This window comes from Salvelinus sp. IW2-2015, unplaced genomic scaffold, assembly GCF_002910315.2.
Source record: "Salvelinus sp. IW2-2015 unplaced genomic scaffold, ASM291031v2 Un_scaffold16393, whole genome shotgun sequence".
Taxonomy (NCBI): domain Eukaryota; kingdom Metazoa; phylum Chordata; class Actinopteri; order Salmoniformes; family Salmonidae; genus Salvelinus; species Salvelinus sp. IW2-2015.
The window spans coordinates 770,521-789,240 of NW_019957565.1; the positions used below are offsets into that span (position 1 = coordinate 770,521).

General features: G+C 46.5%; 1 protein-coding gene across 3 annotated transcripts in view; it reads right to left on the reverse strand.

The window, feature by feature from the left end:
* The window catches only part of LOC112080611 (ral guanine nucleotide dissociation stimulator), an 83,739-nt gene that overhangs the window by 5,474 nt on the left and 59,545 nt on the right, over nucleotides 1–18,720 (reverse strand). For 2 of the 3 annotated variants that reach the window (XM_024146439.2, XM_024146437.2), the window contains exons 2-15: nucleotides 13,822–14,162; nucleotides 11,911–11,979; nucleotides 11,176–11,369; nucleotides 10,568–10,689; nucleotides 9,701–9,916; nucleotides 9,076–9,264; nucleotides 7,864–7,941; nucleotides 2,552–2,638; nucleotides 2,389–2,421; nucleotides 2,161–2,282; nucleotides 1,866–1,958; nucleotides 1,417–1,642; nucleotides 1,017–1,091; nucleotides 120–377 (exon numbers count right to left, since the gene is read on the reverse strand). In XM_024146439.2, coding sequence (XP_024002207.1) covers nucleotides 120–377; nucleotides 1,017–1,091; nucleotides 1,417–1,642; nucleotides 1,866–1,958; nucleotides 2,161–2,282; nucleotides 2,389–2,421; nucleotides 2,552–2,638; nucleotides 7,864–7,941; nucleotides 9,076–9,264; nucleotides 9,701–9,916; nucleotides 10,568–10,689; nucleotides 11,176–11,369; nucleotides 11,911–11,979; nucleotides 13,822–14,162 — 2,103 coding nt within the window. The remainder of the gene's footprint in view (nucleotides 1–119; nucleotides 378–1,016; nucleotides 1,092–1,416; nucleotides 1,643–1,865; nucleotides 1,959–2,160; nucleotides 2,283–2,388; nucleotides 2,422–2,551; nucleotides 2,639–7,863; nucleotides 7,942–9,075; nucleotides 9,265–9,700; nucleotides 9,917–10,567; nucleotides 10,690–11,175; nucleotides 11,370–11,910; nucleotides 11,980–13,821; nucleotides 14,163–18,720) is intronic. The other variant, XM_024146438.2, reaches the window with a different exon arrangement.

Genomic DNA, 18,720 nt, shown 5'->3' on the forward strand with positions numbered 1-18,720 from the left:
GGAGATCATGTGATGACCACAAGACATTTGGCTCAACCAGACCTCACAACCACTAAACACATTGGCAGGGAAATTCTCTTTTCTAATCTATCATATTCAACACCAACGCAGCAGCTCACCAGGATGCTCTTGTACATGTTGCCGTTGTCTACGTCCAGGCTGACCCGGATGATGCAGCAGTCATCCACCTGCTGGTTGTAGAGGGGCAGTGACAGCGACGAGTAGCTGGACACGCCCGACACGGAGCGCTTGTGTGAGCGGGAGCCCGCCCCTGCCACAGGCGTGGAGGACATGGAGGAGGAAGAGGCGCTACTGGAGCCCGAGCCAGAGCCCAGACCAGAGGCATCCAAGGAGGACAGAGAGGTGGACTCCCAGAACTGGAGAGAAACAGAGAGAAGGGGGGCAGCACAGGTTAGATCACAGTACCACTTAAGAATATTGAGATGCAATCAAGGAAAGCAATGCATCTTAAACAGGATAATTTAACATGACTGGAAACTATTGAATGAATTCCAGTGAATTAAGACAAAATACTTGGGAACACTGAAATTGAGGCTGGCATTTTTTTCTCTAATGGGATCCCCAAGAGTACTTGCTACTAACATGACATGCACATAAAATGTAGAAAACACAATGAAATATGTGGACAGAAGAATGTGCAACCAGGTGAACTGTTACTATGGATACAAGGTGAACTCTTCACCAAAGGCACAACAAATAAAACCAGTCAAAACAAAAAGGTCAAGGTGCAGTGGTGATCAAAGGGAGCAGACACATTAATAAATCGACACCTGCACACATTCGGAAACTACTCAACACACACACACACACACACACACACACACACACACGCCGTTCTCGCCCATACACAAAATGGCTACAGGGGTGATGTGATGGTGACGTCACTCAGATAGACAGTGCAAACAGCACACTCCTCTGATGGCATTGTGAAATGGCTGCACCACAAGCTAGCACAGGTGAAACAGAGAAATGGTACAGGAAGTATTAAATAGTACCGTGGGTGCCAGGTCAGGCAAGGGGCCGCACTTCCCTAACGTGGAATTGGAATGTTTTACGGAAGGCGTGGAGGTCTACAGAAAAGGAATTAAGAGCTACAGTCACCAGTGGGCCTCACATGAGCTGTTTCTTGTGGGATGGAAGAGTTATACTATGCTAAGACAGTAGTATGGCTATAGTGATCATACTGGTATTGTGGTCTCTAAAGCAAGACTCAGAGATATGACATCCCCATCATACATGGTGGGGCAACTTCCAGCTTACAGATGTCAACACACACTCGTAGTAATACATCCTTGTCCTCTGACAGGTCATCATTGTAAATAAGAATATATTCTTAATTGACTTTCCTGTATAAATTAAATAAATAGATATATAGATCTCCTCTCTCTCTCACACCTTTCGCTCGTGGACATCGGGTGAGTCGGAGATGAAGCTGATATTGATCTCCTCCACATCGGAGCTGCTGGAGCCAGCGGAGGTGACGCTCAGGGAGTCCGCTCCATCACCCCCTCCACCTCCACCCGAGCCCCCCAGGCAGGGGGCGTAACGCAGCTGGTCAAAGGACTTGGAGTGGGAGCTGCCCGCACTGCTGCAGCCTGGCTCTGAGCTGGCAGGCTGGCGACTGAGAGAGGGAGTGAAGAAATGGGAAGGAGAGAGGGGAGAGAGACAGAGAGAGGGACAGAGAGAGGGGAGAGATGGAAGAGAAAATGCAGGTTGAGAGCAAGTGTGGGAGAAAAGAAGAGCGTGAAGAATGAGTTAAAACACATTGACACAAATAGACTGTAAATCATATATAGCACCTATTGAACAGAAATAACTTTCTGCAATAATATTTATTGACTTACTCGCTCCAGCGTTTGATGATTCCTGTGTTCTTCTTCTTGAGAGTGTTGGAGGCTGACTCTGACAGTGGCTCGATCTCACATGACTGGCTGTAGCTGTGGAAAAAAACACACAAAGAAGAGCATGTGTTTGTGTGTTCCGGTCTTTATTACTCCTCCTTTTCAAAGAGTCTCTCTCTCCCTCCTCCTCCTCTTCCCCCCCTACTGTTCCTCACACCCACGACAATCTATTTCTGGTGCAGTGTGAAAATACTCTTTCATGTATTTGTAACAGAATACTACCTGTTCTCTCTCTTACCTCTCAGCCTCTGTGAGTTTGTCCACACCGGAGAACCACTCTCGGAAACGCTTGTTTCGGGTGAAGTTATAGTTGTTGCAGGCCAGCTGCAGAAGCTTGATCTGGGCAATCACCTCAAACTCCTATAAAACCAGAGGAAAGAAAATGATCAATATGCACTCACATCTTCATCATCATTGTAATCACCATAATCATCATCACACTTTATATTCATATTGCATTTCTCACCTTCCTCCTCTTCTCAAAATTGATCAGCCCTCCCTGTAAACAAGAAAATATGTTATTCAGAACAGAAATTGGGTTGTGTGTAATTTTGAGGAAAGAGGGGATGTGTGAGTGTGTAGGTGTGCGCGCGCGCGTGCGCGTGTGTGTGTGTGTGTGTGCCACTCACGTCCAGGTAGTCCTTCATGGCTGTATCCATCATGACTAGGTCTGTAAGGAAAGTGCCCAGGTAGGGAATGGTCCCCTGCATCACACTCTGAAATAAACAAACAGGCAGGCAGAGACTGGTGTTAGCGTGTGTTTCAAGTTTTAATGTCACATGCACAAGTACTGTGAAATGTACTGTGAAATCAAAACCCAACAATGCAATAATCAAGAACAATATATTACGAGAAATAAAATCACACGAGAAATAAGAATAAGACATTTGAAATACACAATAAAGTAAGTAAGTAAACTTACTATATACCGGAAATATTTTTAAAAAGTCAGTTCCAATACCATATTTACATGTGCAGGGATACTGGAGTGGTGGATGTAGATATGTATAGGGGTAAAGTGACTAGGCATCAGGATATAAGATAAACAGAGTAGCAGCAGCTTGCATGTGAGTGGGTGTGTAGAGTCAGTATAAATGTATGTGCATATTATGTGTGAGTGAGCAGATGATGTAGTGAGTGTTTGTGTGTGTGTTGGAGTGACAGTGTGTGTGTGTGTAGGCCCCTGTGAGTGTCCAGAGAGACTGAAATAAAAAGGTCAATAAAGATACGAGGTAAACTAGGTCTGTGTAGTTATTTTGTTAGTTATTTATCAGTTGTATTGCTTGGGGATAGAAGCTGTTCAAGAGCCTGTTGGGGTCAGACTTGACGCACCTCTTGCCGTGCGGCAGCAGAGAAAATAGTCTACGGCTTGGGTGGTTGGGGTCTTTGATTATTTTCCGGGCCTTCTTTTCACACCGCCTGACATAGAGGGCTAGGATGGCAGGGAGCTCGTCCTCAGTGATGTACATAGCGCCATGCGATCGAGGGCGGTGCTAATGCCATACCAAGCAGTGATGCAGTCAGTCAATATGCTCTCAATGGTACAACTGTAGAACCTTTTCAGGATTTGAGGGTCCGTGCCAAACCTTTTCATCCTACTGAGTGGAAGAGGTGCAGTAGCTCCTTCATGACTGTGTGTGTTTGGACATTTTAAGTCTTTAGTGATTTGGACACCGAGGAACTTGAAGCTGTCGACCTGCTCTACTGCCGCCCCGTCGATGTGGATTGGGGTGTGCTGGGGAAGGGTACCAAAAAATGTCTGCAGCATTGAAGGTCCCCAAGAACATTCTTAAATGGAAAAAGTTTGGAACCACTAAGACTTCCCTAGAGCTGGCCGCCCGGCCAAACTGAGCAATTGGGGGAGGGAGGTGACAAAGAACCCGATGGTCACTCTGACAGAGCTCCTCTGTGGAGATGGGAGAACCTTCCAGAAGGACAGCCATCTCTGCAGCACTCCAACAATCAGGCCTTTATGGTAGAGTGGCCAGACAGAAGCCTCTCCTGAGTAAAAGGCACATGACAGCCCGCTTGGAGTTTGCCAAAAGGCACCTAAAGGACTCTCAGACCATGAGAAACGAGATTCTCTGGTCTGATGAAAGATTGAACTCTTTGCCCTGAATGCCAAGCATCACATCTGGAGGAAACCTGGCACCATCCCTACGGTGAATCATGGTGGTGGCAGCATCATGTTGTGGGGATATTTTTCAGCAGCAGGGACTGGGAGACTAGTCAGAATCGAGGGAAAGATGAATGGAGCAAAGTACAAAAACCTGCTCCAGAGCGCTCAGGACCTCAGACTGGGGCGAGTGTTCACTTTCCAACAGGACAACGACCCTAAGCACACAGCCAAGACAACGCAGGAGTGGCTTCGGGACAAGTCTCTGAACATCATTGAGTGTTCCAGCCAGAGCCCGGACTTGAACCCGATCGATCATCTCTGGAGAGACCTGAAAATAGCTGTGCAACAACGCTCCCCCTCCAACCTGACAGAGCTTGAGAGGATCTGCAGAGAAGAATAGGAGAAACTCCCCAAATACAGGTGTGCCAAGCTTGTAGTGTCATACCAAAGGTGCTTCAACAAAGTACTGAGTAAAGGGTTTGAATACTTATGGAAATGTGATATTTCCATTTTTTGTTTGTAATAAATTTGCAAAGATTTCTAAAAACATGTTTTTGCTTTGTCATTATGGGGTATTGTGTGTAGATTGATGAGGGGGAAAAAACGATTTAATAAATTTTAGAATAAGGATGAAACGTGGGAAAAAATCAAGGGTCTGAATACTTTCCGAATGCACTGTAGTTATTCCTCTTATCTAGGTGGGTGAGGGCAGTGTGGGGAGCAATTGGAGTGGGTCTATGGGTCTGTTGGGGCAGTATGCAAATTGGAGTGGGTCTAGGGTGGCTGGAATGGTGGAGTTAATGTGTGCCATAACCAGCCTCTCAAAGCACTTCATTAGCACTTCACAGAAGTGAGTGCTACAGGGCGGTAATCATTGTGGCATGAAGCCTTAAGAGATCTCAGTAACAGGGATCATTGTGGTCATCTTAAAACGTGGGGATTACATACTGGGACAAGGAGAGGTTGAAAATGACCGTGAATATGCCTGCCAGCTGTTCTGCGCATGCTGAGAACGTGCCCTGGTAAACCGTCGGGGCCCGCGACCTTGCAGGTGTTGACCTGATTAAAGACCCTTCTCACGTCGGCCTTGGAGAGCGAGATTAGTCCTCTGGGTCAGTGACAGCACTCACACCCGGCTCGATGTCAAAGCGTTCATAAAATGCATTGAGTTCGTCTGGTAGAGAGACATCGTTGGGCAGATCACGGTTGGGTCTTCCTTTGTAATCCGTAATGGACTGTAGCCCCTGCCACATGCGGGTGGCGTCGGAGCCTGTGTAGTATGATTCCACCTTATTTCTATATTGTCTTTTTGCTCGTTTGATGACTCTGCTGAGGTCATAGCGGGACTTCTTGTACTTAATCCTGCCCTCGGCCATAGCCTCAGGGTTGTCTACGATAGCTCTGTGTGGGGTAGCCTTGTCCTTTAGTTTAGTGCCAACCTTGGTGTTAATCCAGGACTTTTGATTGGGGAAGCAGCGAACCCTCACCGTGGGTACAACGTCACTGATGCATTTTCTAATGAAACCGGTGACAGAGGTGGTTAGCTCGTCGATGTTATGTGTGTGTGTGTGTGTGTGTGTGTGTGTGTGTGTATGTGTGTGTGTACGTACACGTGCATGCATGACTTTGCTAGTGATTAAATATGAGTAACATACATTTTTCATCAGGGGGAAAAAAGTATATGGAAATCAATAATTAAATCTCTGCATCTCCCTCTGTGGACACTGCTTATATAAATGAGCTATCTACAGCTGGCTACTGTTCCCAGTTTAATAAATGCGCAATTGTCATGATTACATTGTAATTACAGTCAAATTAAGCTGTAAAGTTGCATATCACCACTAGAGTGAGCTGTGAGCATTTTGCGAGTCAGATTGATTCCCCAAACAACCACTAGAGGGCGGTGTGTCCCTTCTTATTCCTTCTAATTCTATACACCATAGAGAAAACAATGACATGAATCCCCTTACTGTGAACAGCAAAATACTGCACCTCTAAGCTATTTTCATTAGAGGCATCCATGACAGCCATTTACTACAAAGTGGGTCAATTTCAAAGGGAGTGATTTTAAAGTGGAGCAGATGAGTGAGAGTGAAAGGGTGAGAGAGCATTGATCCATAAAATTTACATTTGAGTCATTTAGCAGACGCTCTTATCCAGAGCGACTTACAGGAGCAATTTGGGTTAAGTGCCTTGCTGAAGGGCACAGACAGATTCTTCGCCTAGTCGGCTCAGGGATTCGAACCAGCAAAAATGGCAATAGAAGCATGTGTGACTGTGTGTGTTTGAGTGAGCGTGTCAGCAGAGTTCAGTGAGGACAGAGGGCCCGCTTGTTTTCTATTCTATGGCGTCTTGCCCGCTGGAACACTTCCTGACACAGCTTAAAAAAAACAATTACTCCAGCCTGTCTAATCTACAGGGCCAAGATGGGGGTGCTTTGACTACATCTGTCACCTCTCTCTCCCTCTTGTTTCATTTATATCTTTCCCTCTTTGTCTCTCTGTCCCTCTTTCTGTCCCTCTAGCTATCCCTCACCTAACTAACTATCTTAAGATGAATGCACTAACTGTAAGTCGCTCTTGTAAGGCTCTCTGGCTCTCACTCGGTCTTCATTTTTTGACCTCCCCTATACTCTCTCATCCTCTGTCTGTCAGAATATTTCATCTCTCTCTCTGCTTTCTCTCTGCTTTTCATGTCATCTCTCTCTCTGCTTTCTCCCTGCTTTTCATGTCATCTCTCTCTCTGCTTTCTCCCTGCTTTTCATGTCATCTCTCTCTCTGCTTTCTCTCTGCTTTTCATGTCATCTCTCTCTGCTTTCTCCCTGCTTTTCATGTCATCTCTCTCATCTGCTTTCCTCTCTGCTTTCTCCTGTCATCTCTCTCTCTGCTTTCTCCCCTGCTTTTCATGCATCTCTCTCTCTCTGCTTTCTCCATGTTTTTCATGTCATCTCTCTCTCTGCTTTCTCTCTGCTTTTCATGTCATCTCTCTCTGCATTCTCCATGTTTTCATGTCATCTCTCTCTCTGCTTTCTCCATGTTTTTCATGTCATCTCTCTCTCTGCTTTCTCTCTGCTTTTCATGTCATCTCTCTCTGCTTTCTCCCTGCTTTTCATGTCATCTCTCTCTCTCTCTGCTTTCTCCATGTTTTTCATGTCATCTCTCTCTCTCTGCATTCTCCAGTTTTTCATGTCATCTCTCTCTCTCTGCTTTCTACTGTTTTTCATGTCATCTCTCTCTCTGCTTTCTCCATGTTTTTCATGTCATCTCTTCTCCTCTGCTTTCTCCATGTTTTTCATGTCATCTCTCTCTGCTTTCTCCATGTTTTTCATGTCCTCTCTCTCTCGCTTTCTCCATGTTTTTCATGTCATCTCTCTCTCCTCTGCTTTCTCCATGTTTTCATGTCATCCTCTCTCTCTGCTTTCTCCATGTTTTTCATGTCATCTCTCTCTCTCTGCTTCTCCATGTTTTTCATGTCATCTCTCTCTCTTGCTTTCTCCATGTTTTTCATGTCATCTCTCTCTCTCTGCTTTCTCCATGTTTTTCATGTCATCTCTCTCTGCTTTCTCCATGTTTTTCATGTCATCTCTCTCTCTGCTTTCTCCATGTTTTTCATGTCATCTCTCTCTCTCTGCTTTCTCCATGTTTTTCATGTCATCTCTCTCTCTGCTTTCTCCATGTTTTTCATGTCATCCTCCATTTTCGTAAAAGCCACTTCTTTCTTCCTCTTCAATCTTTCTAGTATTTTGTGTCTCTCTAAGTCCACTCCATCTTAGCCTCCCTCCCTCCCTCCTTTCTTACATTGCCTCTCTCTTAATGTCCTTACCAGATCTCGGGGTTGCTGCTGTCTCTTCTGGGCTCGTTTGGGGTTTATTTCCAGGGTAGCGAATTTGGACGTGCCTTCCTAAACAGAAAAGATAACGGACAACATTCACAGTGAGATCTAAAGCCTAAGCCCCTACTTCAGCAATCAGATAACACTGGTTTCTGTTAAATTAAATGAAAGAATACACACTTTTCCATTTATCAAGCTATCAAATGGTGAACATACACTCTCCCACATTCTACAGCAGAGTATCAGGCAGGGGAGGGATATTCCCAAGTTGCACCCCCAAATATTGCACTCCCAAGTTGCACCCCCAAATATTCCCAAGTTGCACCCCCCCCCCCCCATAGCGGCCAACCTCTAGATACCCTGACGTATGTATGTGTGTGTTTGTTCTGGAATTTGGGGAATGTCAGGGTTTGAGGTCTATATGTGTGTAAGTAGGCTTAGTTGCACCCCTACATAACACCTACACAGTCTCACACCCCCACGCCCAAGTCAAGACCACCCACCAGAACAACCAGATTACCTTTATACGGTTCTCACCAAGATATTGAACTAAGATAGAAAACTTCAGACGACAAAATCCCATACTTTGTTTTTCACTTTGTGTTTTTATGTGCTGGAAATGACTTTCAGGATGTCCTTTTATTCCGTCTCCAAGTGTGTCACATTCGCATGCACATGCCCTGTCACCCCATGATGCTACTGCAGGGTAGTGTGTGACCACACCCTGTTACACCATGATGCTACTGCAGGGTAACACTGTCATCTGATCTTGGGTGATGACACCGTCAGTGTGAGAGCAGGAGTACCCCTAGAGTGGTGTGACCTCACACAAGGGAAACCCCATCACTCTAACTGCCCGAAATCAGAGCACTACTATAATCAGAGTGTGAATGTGTGTGTGTGAGAGCACATTTGTGTTTGGGGGGCAGAATCAATAAAGCATTAGCAAAACAAATATATACACACACTGCTCTGATTACAGTAGTCCTCTGATTTCAGGCAGTGGAGTGATGGGGTTTCCCTTGTGTGAGGTCACACCACTCTAGGGGCACTCCTTCACTAACACACACACACCACACCAGCTACTACACACAACACAACCACACACACACACACACACACACACACACTTACATGGTTCACTACACACACACAACACACACCATACCACACACAAACAATCCAAAACTACACACAACCTACCTTAATGAGCAGCTCTCTGCTGAGCGAATGGTTATTCTCGTCAGAGAAGATTTCTGACAACTCGTGGAAGATGCGGAAGTTCTCCCTGGACACCTCGTCCCATGTCCTCTTCAGCCGGTGGACCGGGTTGCACTGCAGAGCAGAGAGGATAGCCCGCAGTGAAGAAAAGTTCTTCAGGATTCGACACTCCTGAAGAGAAAAAAGACAGTAAATATTCAGATGAATATCAATGGACTCAATTCAGCACCAGGGGCAAATCAATCCAATGTATTGGTAAGGAGACAGAACACCACTAGATAAGCTTCAGAATTGTTTTACTCAAATAAGACCAACTCTTTGGAACAGAGCATTATGGGTACTGTAATCATCATGCTACACAACACAAACTGCACCTCTGCAGGACTGAAGGGGAAGGACACCATGCTCTACCCGTGTAGCTCAGTTGGTAAAGCATGGCACTTGCAACGCCAGGGTTGTGGGTTTGATTCCCATGGGGGATCAGTATGGAAAAAAAGTATGAAAATGTATGCGCTCACTACTAAATTGCTCTGGCTAAGAGCGTCTGCTAAATGACTAAAATGAAAATGTAATCCCACACCAACTCCTGCTAACAACAGTGTCTCACCCTGGCCACTTCGATCCAGCGCTCCACCAGCTTGGCACGCTGCGTTGGTTTGAGCGAGCGCTCGCTCAGGCATGTGGCGATGACACAGTTGGTGACGCAGTTGAACTGGGTGACGGTGGCACGGATGGTGGGCGCCAGGTGTTCCTTGCCCTTCTTGTCCCGCTGCGACCAAATACTCCCCAGACAGTGGTAGGGGACCACCTTCTTAAAGAGCTCCTATGAGGAAAAAGGGGAGTAAAGAAGAGGGGGTTTGGAGGAAGACAAACAAAATGGAGGATTGGTTTCTTGCTGCAACCAGTGATGTATTTTGGATGAGATGAACATGTTTTCACTCCTATGCAGAAGCGAGGGAGAAATCAGAAACAGGCAGATACTTCAGAAGGCTTTGAGGACAGTTGATAAAATTGACTGCTGCACACAAGTCTCCTAATAAACGCCAGTAGGAAAGCTTTTGGAGTGACATTTGTTTATGAGCGGAAACTCAATAGCAGTGTGGGCCTAAAGCCCTCTGTCTTCTGTCCTCACTACCTGTCTTATCTAACAGCCCCTGAAGATCGGCCAAGGAAGCCCCTTTGCTCCAACAGGACACAGTTACAGAGTTTAATTTTTCATTTTCGATCAAATCCAAGGAGCCTCGCTGGCATGGAAAAATACACATGAACTTTGCGAAAACAATGAGAGAGCAACTCAAACTATAAAGTACCACGATGGAAAATGATGGAAAATAATAGACAACAATTTCATAGAAAACTAAAACAAAGACAGAGTTAATTATTAATTAGGATATGTTGTTATATGTTGTTAGTACACAAATATGTGCATTTGGGACTAAAGTTTTCTGAGTTTCGTGATGTTTTGGCATCCTACCGCGTCCATGAGGGTGAACTGCTCGGCTACCACTGCCGGGTCAAAGTTCAGGAAGTCCAGCTGCTCATCCTCGTAGCCATTCTCCTCCAGTAGGGTGAACGGATAGCCACCATGGTCCAGCACTGAGGAATAACATCACCACTCATTAGCAAAATAACATGAAACACACGGCTGGGTTTAGTAAACTACTTAATGTAGGGAAGTGAGGGCCCACAGACTCAGATATACCTTTCGTGGAAGATGTGGATCAAAGTATTGTAAGACTATACAGGTATGTGTTGTACTAGACTAGAGCATCTGACTGTGTTGGTTCGACTTTGCTTCCTGACACCCACGACCACATCTCTCTCTCTCTCTCTCTCTCTCTCTCTCTCTCTCTCACACACACACACACACACACCCACACACAAGCCAACAAGGTCTTGGTTGTCTGTAACACTTTCCCTAAGGGATTGACTAACAACAGTGTTCTCTGATTTGGAGTACCACCGGAAACATCTGTGGCCTACCACTAATACTAATTCTTTGGACTCTCCATGCTCATGTTGAGGAGCTGGGGTCAGGGTCAAAGGTCAAAAGTTCAGCTGGGAGTCGGCCGGTCATCTTACACTCGTGCTCGGGCTCCTGGAGCTGTCGGCGGTGGAAGTGTGCCAGGAGGTTGCAGGCACGGCGTTCCAGGTCCGATCCTGGGAAGTTGAGGTGCAGGTAGGAGATTAGCCGTCGCAGGCAGCTGTACTCCGGAGGCTTCCAGAAGTCCTCAGAATACTGGTCCAGCCACGCCCCCAAGATGGAGGATATTGTGCTGAGGAAGAGAGAGTTAAACACAGGTGTTTGGATGACATATTACCTTTAATAATGTTAAAAAAGAGGGTGAAGAGGTAGGAAGGATACAGTAGATAAAGAGACTAACTACCATGAAAGCAGAGAAGGATAGGAAAGAGATAAATACAACATGTTTCCCCTGAGGATATGGGTCACAAAATATAGGACAATGACGAACTTTGTAACGCGATACAACACCCATATGAACACAATAGAAACATATCCAATGTTCCCAATGGCAGAACTGCTTATGCCAGCAGGATAGTACTGGTGGAATGGAGAAATAAAGAGGTACACGTTTGTAGAGCGGATGTCACGACTTATGAAGTGTCCTCCTGTCTCAGAAGAATGTCATAGGTCATAGCAAGAATGTCATAGCAATACAAATTCCAGGCAACAAAGTGTGAAAATGAAGCAAACTGTCTAACAAGGTCTTCTGTTACTGTACAGTATGTGTTGAAAATAGGCTATTTGAGTAAGATGTATTGTTCACAATGTGTCAGACTCAGACAGAGACTTACTTCCTCAGTTCTGTACGATCGTCGTGAGTCAGTCTGTGGCCCTCTGATCCAAGCTGGAGTTTGGCATACCTGAACCCAGAGTAATCAGTTTGTTAGTCATCCATCCACCCACCCATCCACTCATCCATCCATCCATCCATCCTCTCATCCACCCATTCTCTCCTCCACCCATCCTCTCCTCCACCCATCTATCCGTCCTCTCACCTACCCATCCATCCATCCATCCATCCATCCACTCATTCCACGCCACCATCCATCCCACTCATCCACCCACCATCACTCATTACCCACCATCCATCCCCTCATCCATCCTCCTCATCCACCATCACCCACCCATCCATCCTCTCATCCACCCACCCACCCTCTCATCCATTAATCCACTTCATCCTCTCATCCACCCATCATTCATTTATGTGGTATCTCCATCCACCCAGATATTCAATCCTCACATCCATCATCTACCCTCCATCTATCCATCCATCCTCCCATTCTCTCCTCCTCCAACCATCCACCACCCATCTTCTCATCCACCCACCCATCCATCCTCTCATTCACCCATTCTACCTCCACCCACCCATCCTCTCCTCCACCCATCCACACCACCCACCATTCCTTCTCATCACCCATCCATCCTCTCATCCCACACCCACCCATCCATCCTCTCATTCACCACCTCTCCTCCACCCATCCCCCACCCACCATCCTCTCATCCCCACCCATCCTCTCCTCCACCCATCACACCCACCCCACCCACCACCCACCCATCCATTAATCCACTCATCCATCCTCTCATCCACCCATCCATTCATTTATGTGTCCACCCATCCCCTCCATCCACCTAGATATTCAATCCTCTCAGTCACCCATCCATCCTCTCATCCACCCACCCAACCCATCTACCCTCTCATCCATCCATCCATACTACCTTCATCCATCCTCTCATCCACCCATTCTCTCCTCCCCCATCCATTCCATCCAAACACATTCCATCCTCTCCAACCCATCCATCCATCCATCCATCCACCCATCTTCTCATTCCACCCACCCATCCATCCTCTCCTCCACCCACCATCCATCCATCCTCTCTCCACCCACCCATCCTCTCATCCCACCATTCCAGTAATTTGTGTATCGCCATCCACCCAGAAATTTCAGTCCTCTCATCCCACCCATCCACCCACCCCCCATCCATCCTCCTCCACCCAATCTATCCATCCTCTCATCCAACCATCCATCCTCCATTACATCCTGTCATTTATGTGCATCTCCATCCACCCAGCTTTTCCATCCATCTATAATTCTTCCACCAATCAAACCGATGGATCTATCCATCCATCTGTAAATTCATCCAATCTGTCTCCCCGCCCTCTGTCTCCCGCCCTCTGTCTCCCCGCCCTCTGGTCTCTGCGCCTCCTGTCTCCCGCCCTATGTCTCTCCGCCCTCTGTCTCTCGCCCTCTGTCTCTCCGCCCTCTGTCTCTCCGCCCTCTGTCTCCCGCCCTCTGTCTCTCCGCCCTCTGGCTCCCCGCCCTCCTTGTTGCTCCCCGCCCTCTGTCTCTCACCCTCTGTCTCCCCGCCCTCTGTCTCCCCGCCCCTCTGTCTCTCCGCCCTCTGTCTCCGCCCTCTGTCTCCCCGCCCTCCTGTCTCCCCGCCCTCTGTCTCCCCCGCCTCTGTCTCTTCCGCCCTCTTGTCTCTCTCCGCCCTCTGTCTCTCCGCCCTCTGTCTTCTCGCCCTCTGTCTTCTCCGCCTCTGTTCTCTCCGCCCTCTGTCTCTCGCGCCCTCTGTCTCTCCGCCCTCTGTCTCCCCGCCCTCTGTCTCCCCGCCCTCTGTCTCTCCGCCCTCTGTCTCTCCGCCCTCTGTCTCCCCGCCCTCTGTCTCTCCGCCCTCTGTCTCTCCGCCATCCCTCTACTCACCTGTTGAGCAATAGGTCCAGGACCTGCTTGGTGGAGGTGAAGGAGCGGTAGGTGCAGAGGAAGATGGTGACATAGGTGGAATCGTTGCCCCGGACCATGTACTCCACCAGCTTCTCCAGCGTGCCTGCCTTGATGGTGCGCACCTTGCACGTCTCGTACAGGCTGAGGGCCGCGTCCGTCTCTACACCCAGCCAGCGCTGGCCCTTACTAGCCCCGCTGCCGCCGCTGTGATGGCCAGGATGGTGGTGGTGGTGGTGGTGGTGGAGCATCTGAACCTTCCGCAGGGTGATGGTGTACACCGCCCCGTCCTCCACCTCCTCACCGATCTCCTGGGTCGTATTCTGGAAGACAGAGGGAAAGAGAGAGAGAGAGAGGGTTAGATCATCTTTTTTACTTCCAGGGGCTAAGACACACGTGAAAACCAAATGAAGCCTGGTCCATACTAATTTAACTATTTCTCTAAAAGATTGGAGCTGGCTTTTACTTTAGTTACACATTGAACGATGCAATACATAGAACCATTGATTAATACACTATTGCTATGTAGTACAGTACATAACCATTGATTAATAGACTATTGCTGTGTAATACAGTACATATAACCATTGATTAATAGACTATTGCTATGTAATACAGTACATATAACCATTGATTAATAGACTATTGCTGTGTAATACAATACATAGAACCATTGATTAATAGTACAGTACATATAACCATTGATTAATAGACTATTGCTATGTAATAAAATACATAACCACTGATGTATATACTATTACTGTATACTACAGTACATATAACCATTGATTAACAGACTATTGCTGTGCAATACAGTATTGGAGTATTCCCCGCCACATGTTATTGGTATTATTGCTTTTAGAAGGAATTGATTTTATTTGCCTCTGGTCTAGGCTATAACAACTCCCTTTTCCAGTGACAGACCACATCACAACGCCTTTCCTTCTGTTGATTTGTTGCACTAACACCCATACCAGTCTGGCCAAACAATACTCCCTCCATCATCCTGTGACCCACTTCTTCAATATGGGTTATTTTTATATCAGAGTCCAACGCAATAACACTCGAAATTGAGTGCAAAATTGAGTGCCAAAAACAATTCTGGCACGCAACGTTATGCCACGGCATGTTCCCAGTAGTTTTTGGTTCCTCGGCCAGCTGCTCGCCTCGCCAGCACGACACAACACAGGGCACAGCACAGAGCATGGGCTTCTTATCGGATGGCATACAGGATGTGGATAAGGCCTGATAGCAGAAGCGGACAGACGTAAACAGAGTGAGGACCGAACAGCTGTGCTGTAGAGGATGGACATTATGACTGCCTGCTGACACACTGGGTGATATTTTAAAAATAGTCCCGTTGTTAAAGTAGCTGCTATTGCTTTAGGCTTTCCAGCACTGCACTTGTTTCACGGCACTTGTTTCACTGCGCTTGTTTCAAAAATTGTTTTAAATAAATTGATGATTGCATTTATCTGAGGTTGCACTGATTGACTGTGCCTTTGTCCCTTTCCACAATGGAAAGTTTTGATCACAATGTCGAAAGCCACTGCCAAGACACTCTATTCAACTATCCAATTTCATTAAACCACGGATAGAGGACACCCACGCAATCAGATGGGTCAACAGTCTGAAGTTGAAGGCAGACAGCCTGCGTTCCCTTTCTGGGTCGTGTTGAGGAAGTTTTGAGCCGGACTGAAACTCGTCTGGAAAATATTAGATATCATAAAACATGTTGTATAAATATTTACTCAAACGTGAGCTTGTGCTGTGTTGCACATGCAGTATCAGTGTCTGCCAAGGGGCTGATCTTAGAACAGATGTTATCCTGCTGTGGTGTCTGACTATATAAACAGTCAGTCTCATGACTGATACGCTCCTTGAGCTATTATATGGGTCAGAATATACATACTTATCTACATGCTAAAGCGAAAGATGGGCAATCTTATCCTGTATGGAGCAGGCTTTTATTCTAGCCAAGCAGTAACGATTCTACTAATAAACTAACCATAGTCTTTATTCAAGACTTTGATTGTGTCACGCCCTGACCGTAGATTGCTTTGTATGTTTCTGTTTTTTGTTTGATCAGGGTGTGATGTGGGTGGGTATTCTATGTTGTATGTCTAGGTGTTGTATTTCTATGTTTAGGCCTGGTATGGTTCCCAATCAGAGGCAGCTGTCAGTCGTTGTCTCTGATTGAGAACCATACTTAGGTAGCCTGTTTTCCCACTTTTGTTTGTGGGTGGTTGTTTTCTGTGTCTGTGTTTTTCACCATACAGAACTGTTTCGATTTTCATTTCTTTCATTCTCTTTGTTATTTTGTATTTTTCATTTTCTGATATAATAAATGATCATGGACACTTACAATGCTGCATTTTGGTCCGATCCTTCCTACTCCTCATCCGATGAAGATGAAGATCGTTACAGATTGGGAGAATTTGATATGTTAAGGCCAGTTTATACTTGGTCTAACGACATGTCTGTGGACAATGAGAATGTGACAACGACATTTCATTTATACTCTGGAGGAACGTCTGTAGAAAGTCGCTGCGACTGTCAGTCACAGACATGAAACAAGTTGAAGTCTAGGAGATTGTCGCAACGTCCGTTGCTGCGGTTACTGGACTGCCACAGCAACCAGACCAAATCCTCCTGTGACAAGATGATGCAGGAGTTCTACATTTCTCTGATAGAATGGCCTACTTTTATTTGGTCACACTGTGGCAGTAATGTTATTTTCTGTAAGCTCACCATTACCTTGCAAACAATAATGTTGTTGTGTGTTTATTTTCCTGTGATAATAAATCAAAAGTAGCTAAAGTTAAGACGCTGTCAGCTATCCTCTGGTCATTATTTAAACTGGTTAGCCAGCTAGCTAACAACGAACCAAAACATTGTTTAGAAAATGGCTTTTAGTTGCCTGGCTTGCTGCTAGGTTGACAATTACCGAATTCATTTTTAAACAGATGGGTTTATTGGTGTTAAAATATAGAACGTCTGCTGTTTGGAGCATCAGGTTGCTGATGTCATGCAGAGGCTGCCTTTTGTGTTTATACTTCTTCCTAACGGCAATGTCAAGTTTGATGTCAGATGACAATATAATCTTCATGATGTCGATACGACAAATGTCTACAGACATGTCGATAAACAAACTATACTCAAATAATGATACACAGTACCATTGTAAAATGACTTCAAGAACAAAGAGAGAGAGAGAGAAATAGAGAGCGTCTCTTCCACATGAGGGGGATAAGAAGAAAACACAGAAGTGTTTGGCAGGGTGAGGGAATGTAATCGCTCAAGGAGAGCGGACACAGATGCTGCATTGTTGTTGTTTTGCCTGCTTGCCTCCCTGGCCTGTCTGTCTATCTATCTATCAGCCCTGTTGTCTGGTCCCGGCCCTGGCCTGTCTGTCTATCTATCTATCAGCCCTGTTGTCTGGTCCGTGGTCCGGCCCTGGTCTGTCTGTCAATCTATCTATCCAGCCCTGTTGTCTGGTCCGCGCCCTGGCCTGTCCTGTCTATCTATCTATCAGCCTCTGTTGTCTGGTCCCCGGCTGGCCTGTCTGTCTATCTATCTATCAGCCCTGTTGTCTGGTCCCGGCCCTGGCCTGTTCTGTCTATCTATCAGCCCTGTTGTCTGGTCCGGCCCTGGCTGTCTGTCTATCTATCAGCCCTGTTGTCTGGTCCCGCCTGGTCTGTCTATCTATCTATCAGCCCTGTTGTCTGGTCCGGCCTGGCTGTCTGTCTATCTATCTATCAGCCCTGTTGTCTGGTCCCAGCCTGGCCTGCTGTCTATCTATCTATCAGCCCTGTTGTCTGGTCCGGCCCTGGCCTGTCTGTCTATCTATCTATCAGCCCTGTTGTCTGGTCCGGCCCTGGCCTGTCTGTCTATCTATCTATCAGCCCTGTTGTCTGGTCCCGGCCCTGCCTGTCTGTCTATCTATCAGCCCTGTTGTCTGGTCCCGGCCCTGGCCTGTCTGTCCTGTCTGTCTATCAGCCCTGTTGTCTGGTCCTAGCCTGGTCTGCTGTCTGTCTATCAGCCTGTTGTCTGGTCCCGGACTGTCTGGCTGTCTGCCCTGTAGTCTGGTCCGCGTGCCTGGCTGTCTGGCCTGTTGCCCTGTAGTCTGGTCCCGGCCCCGGCCTGTCTGGCTGTTCTGGCATGTCACCTAACAACACACCAGATAACTTTGACTCCACAGAGAGTTAGAGTTGTCAACTCCAGTGTGTGGTGTGGGTCTTGTTCTTCTAGCCTGTGGGGACCTAAAATCCCCAAAGTCCCACAAGGATAGTAAAACAAGGAAATCCCCCCTCGTGGGTCATTCCCCATGAGGAAAGGGCTATTTTAAGCTTAGGAATTAGGGTTGGGGTTAGTGATTAGGTTAGAATTAGGGTTGGGGTTAGTGATTAGGTTAAATTAGGGTTGGGTTGTGATTAGGTTAGAATTAGGGTTGAGGTTAGTGATTAGGTTGGTTAGAATTAGGGTTGGGGTTGGGTTTAGGGTTGGGGTTGGTGGTTAGGTTTCGGGTTAGAGATTTAGGTAATGGTTAATGTTAGGGAAAATAACATTTTGAATGGAAATCAATTTTAGGTCCCACGAGGATAGAAGAACGAAATGTGTGTCTGAGAGAATGTTGTTCTGAAAAGCAGCTATCTGCCTGCTATTAAATCATTTCCTCTAATCTGTTGCTGGCTGTCCACCCTCCACAGTAGATGGATCGTTCCATTTTGGCATGTTTAAGGGGGTTCCTAAGTTCCATATGTCAGTGTGTCTACCCTTGGGGTGACAGTAGGGTCATAAAACACCCTTGTCTCCATAACCATGTCGGTTAGCTGTTAGAAGTTATTGCCCAGTGCTCCATATTGGATGGTATTATTATCT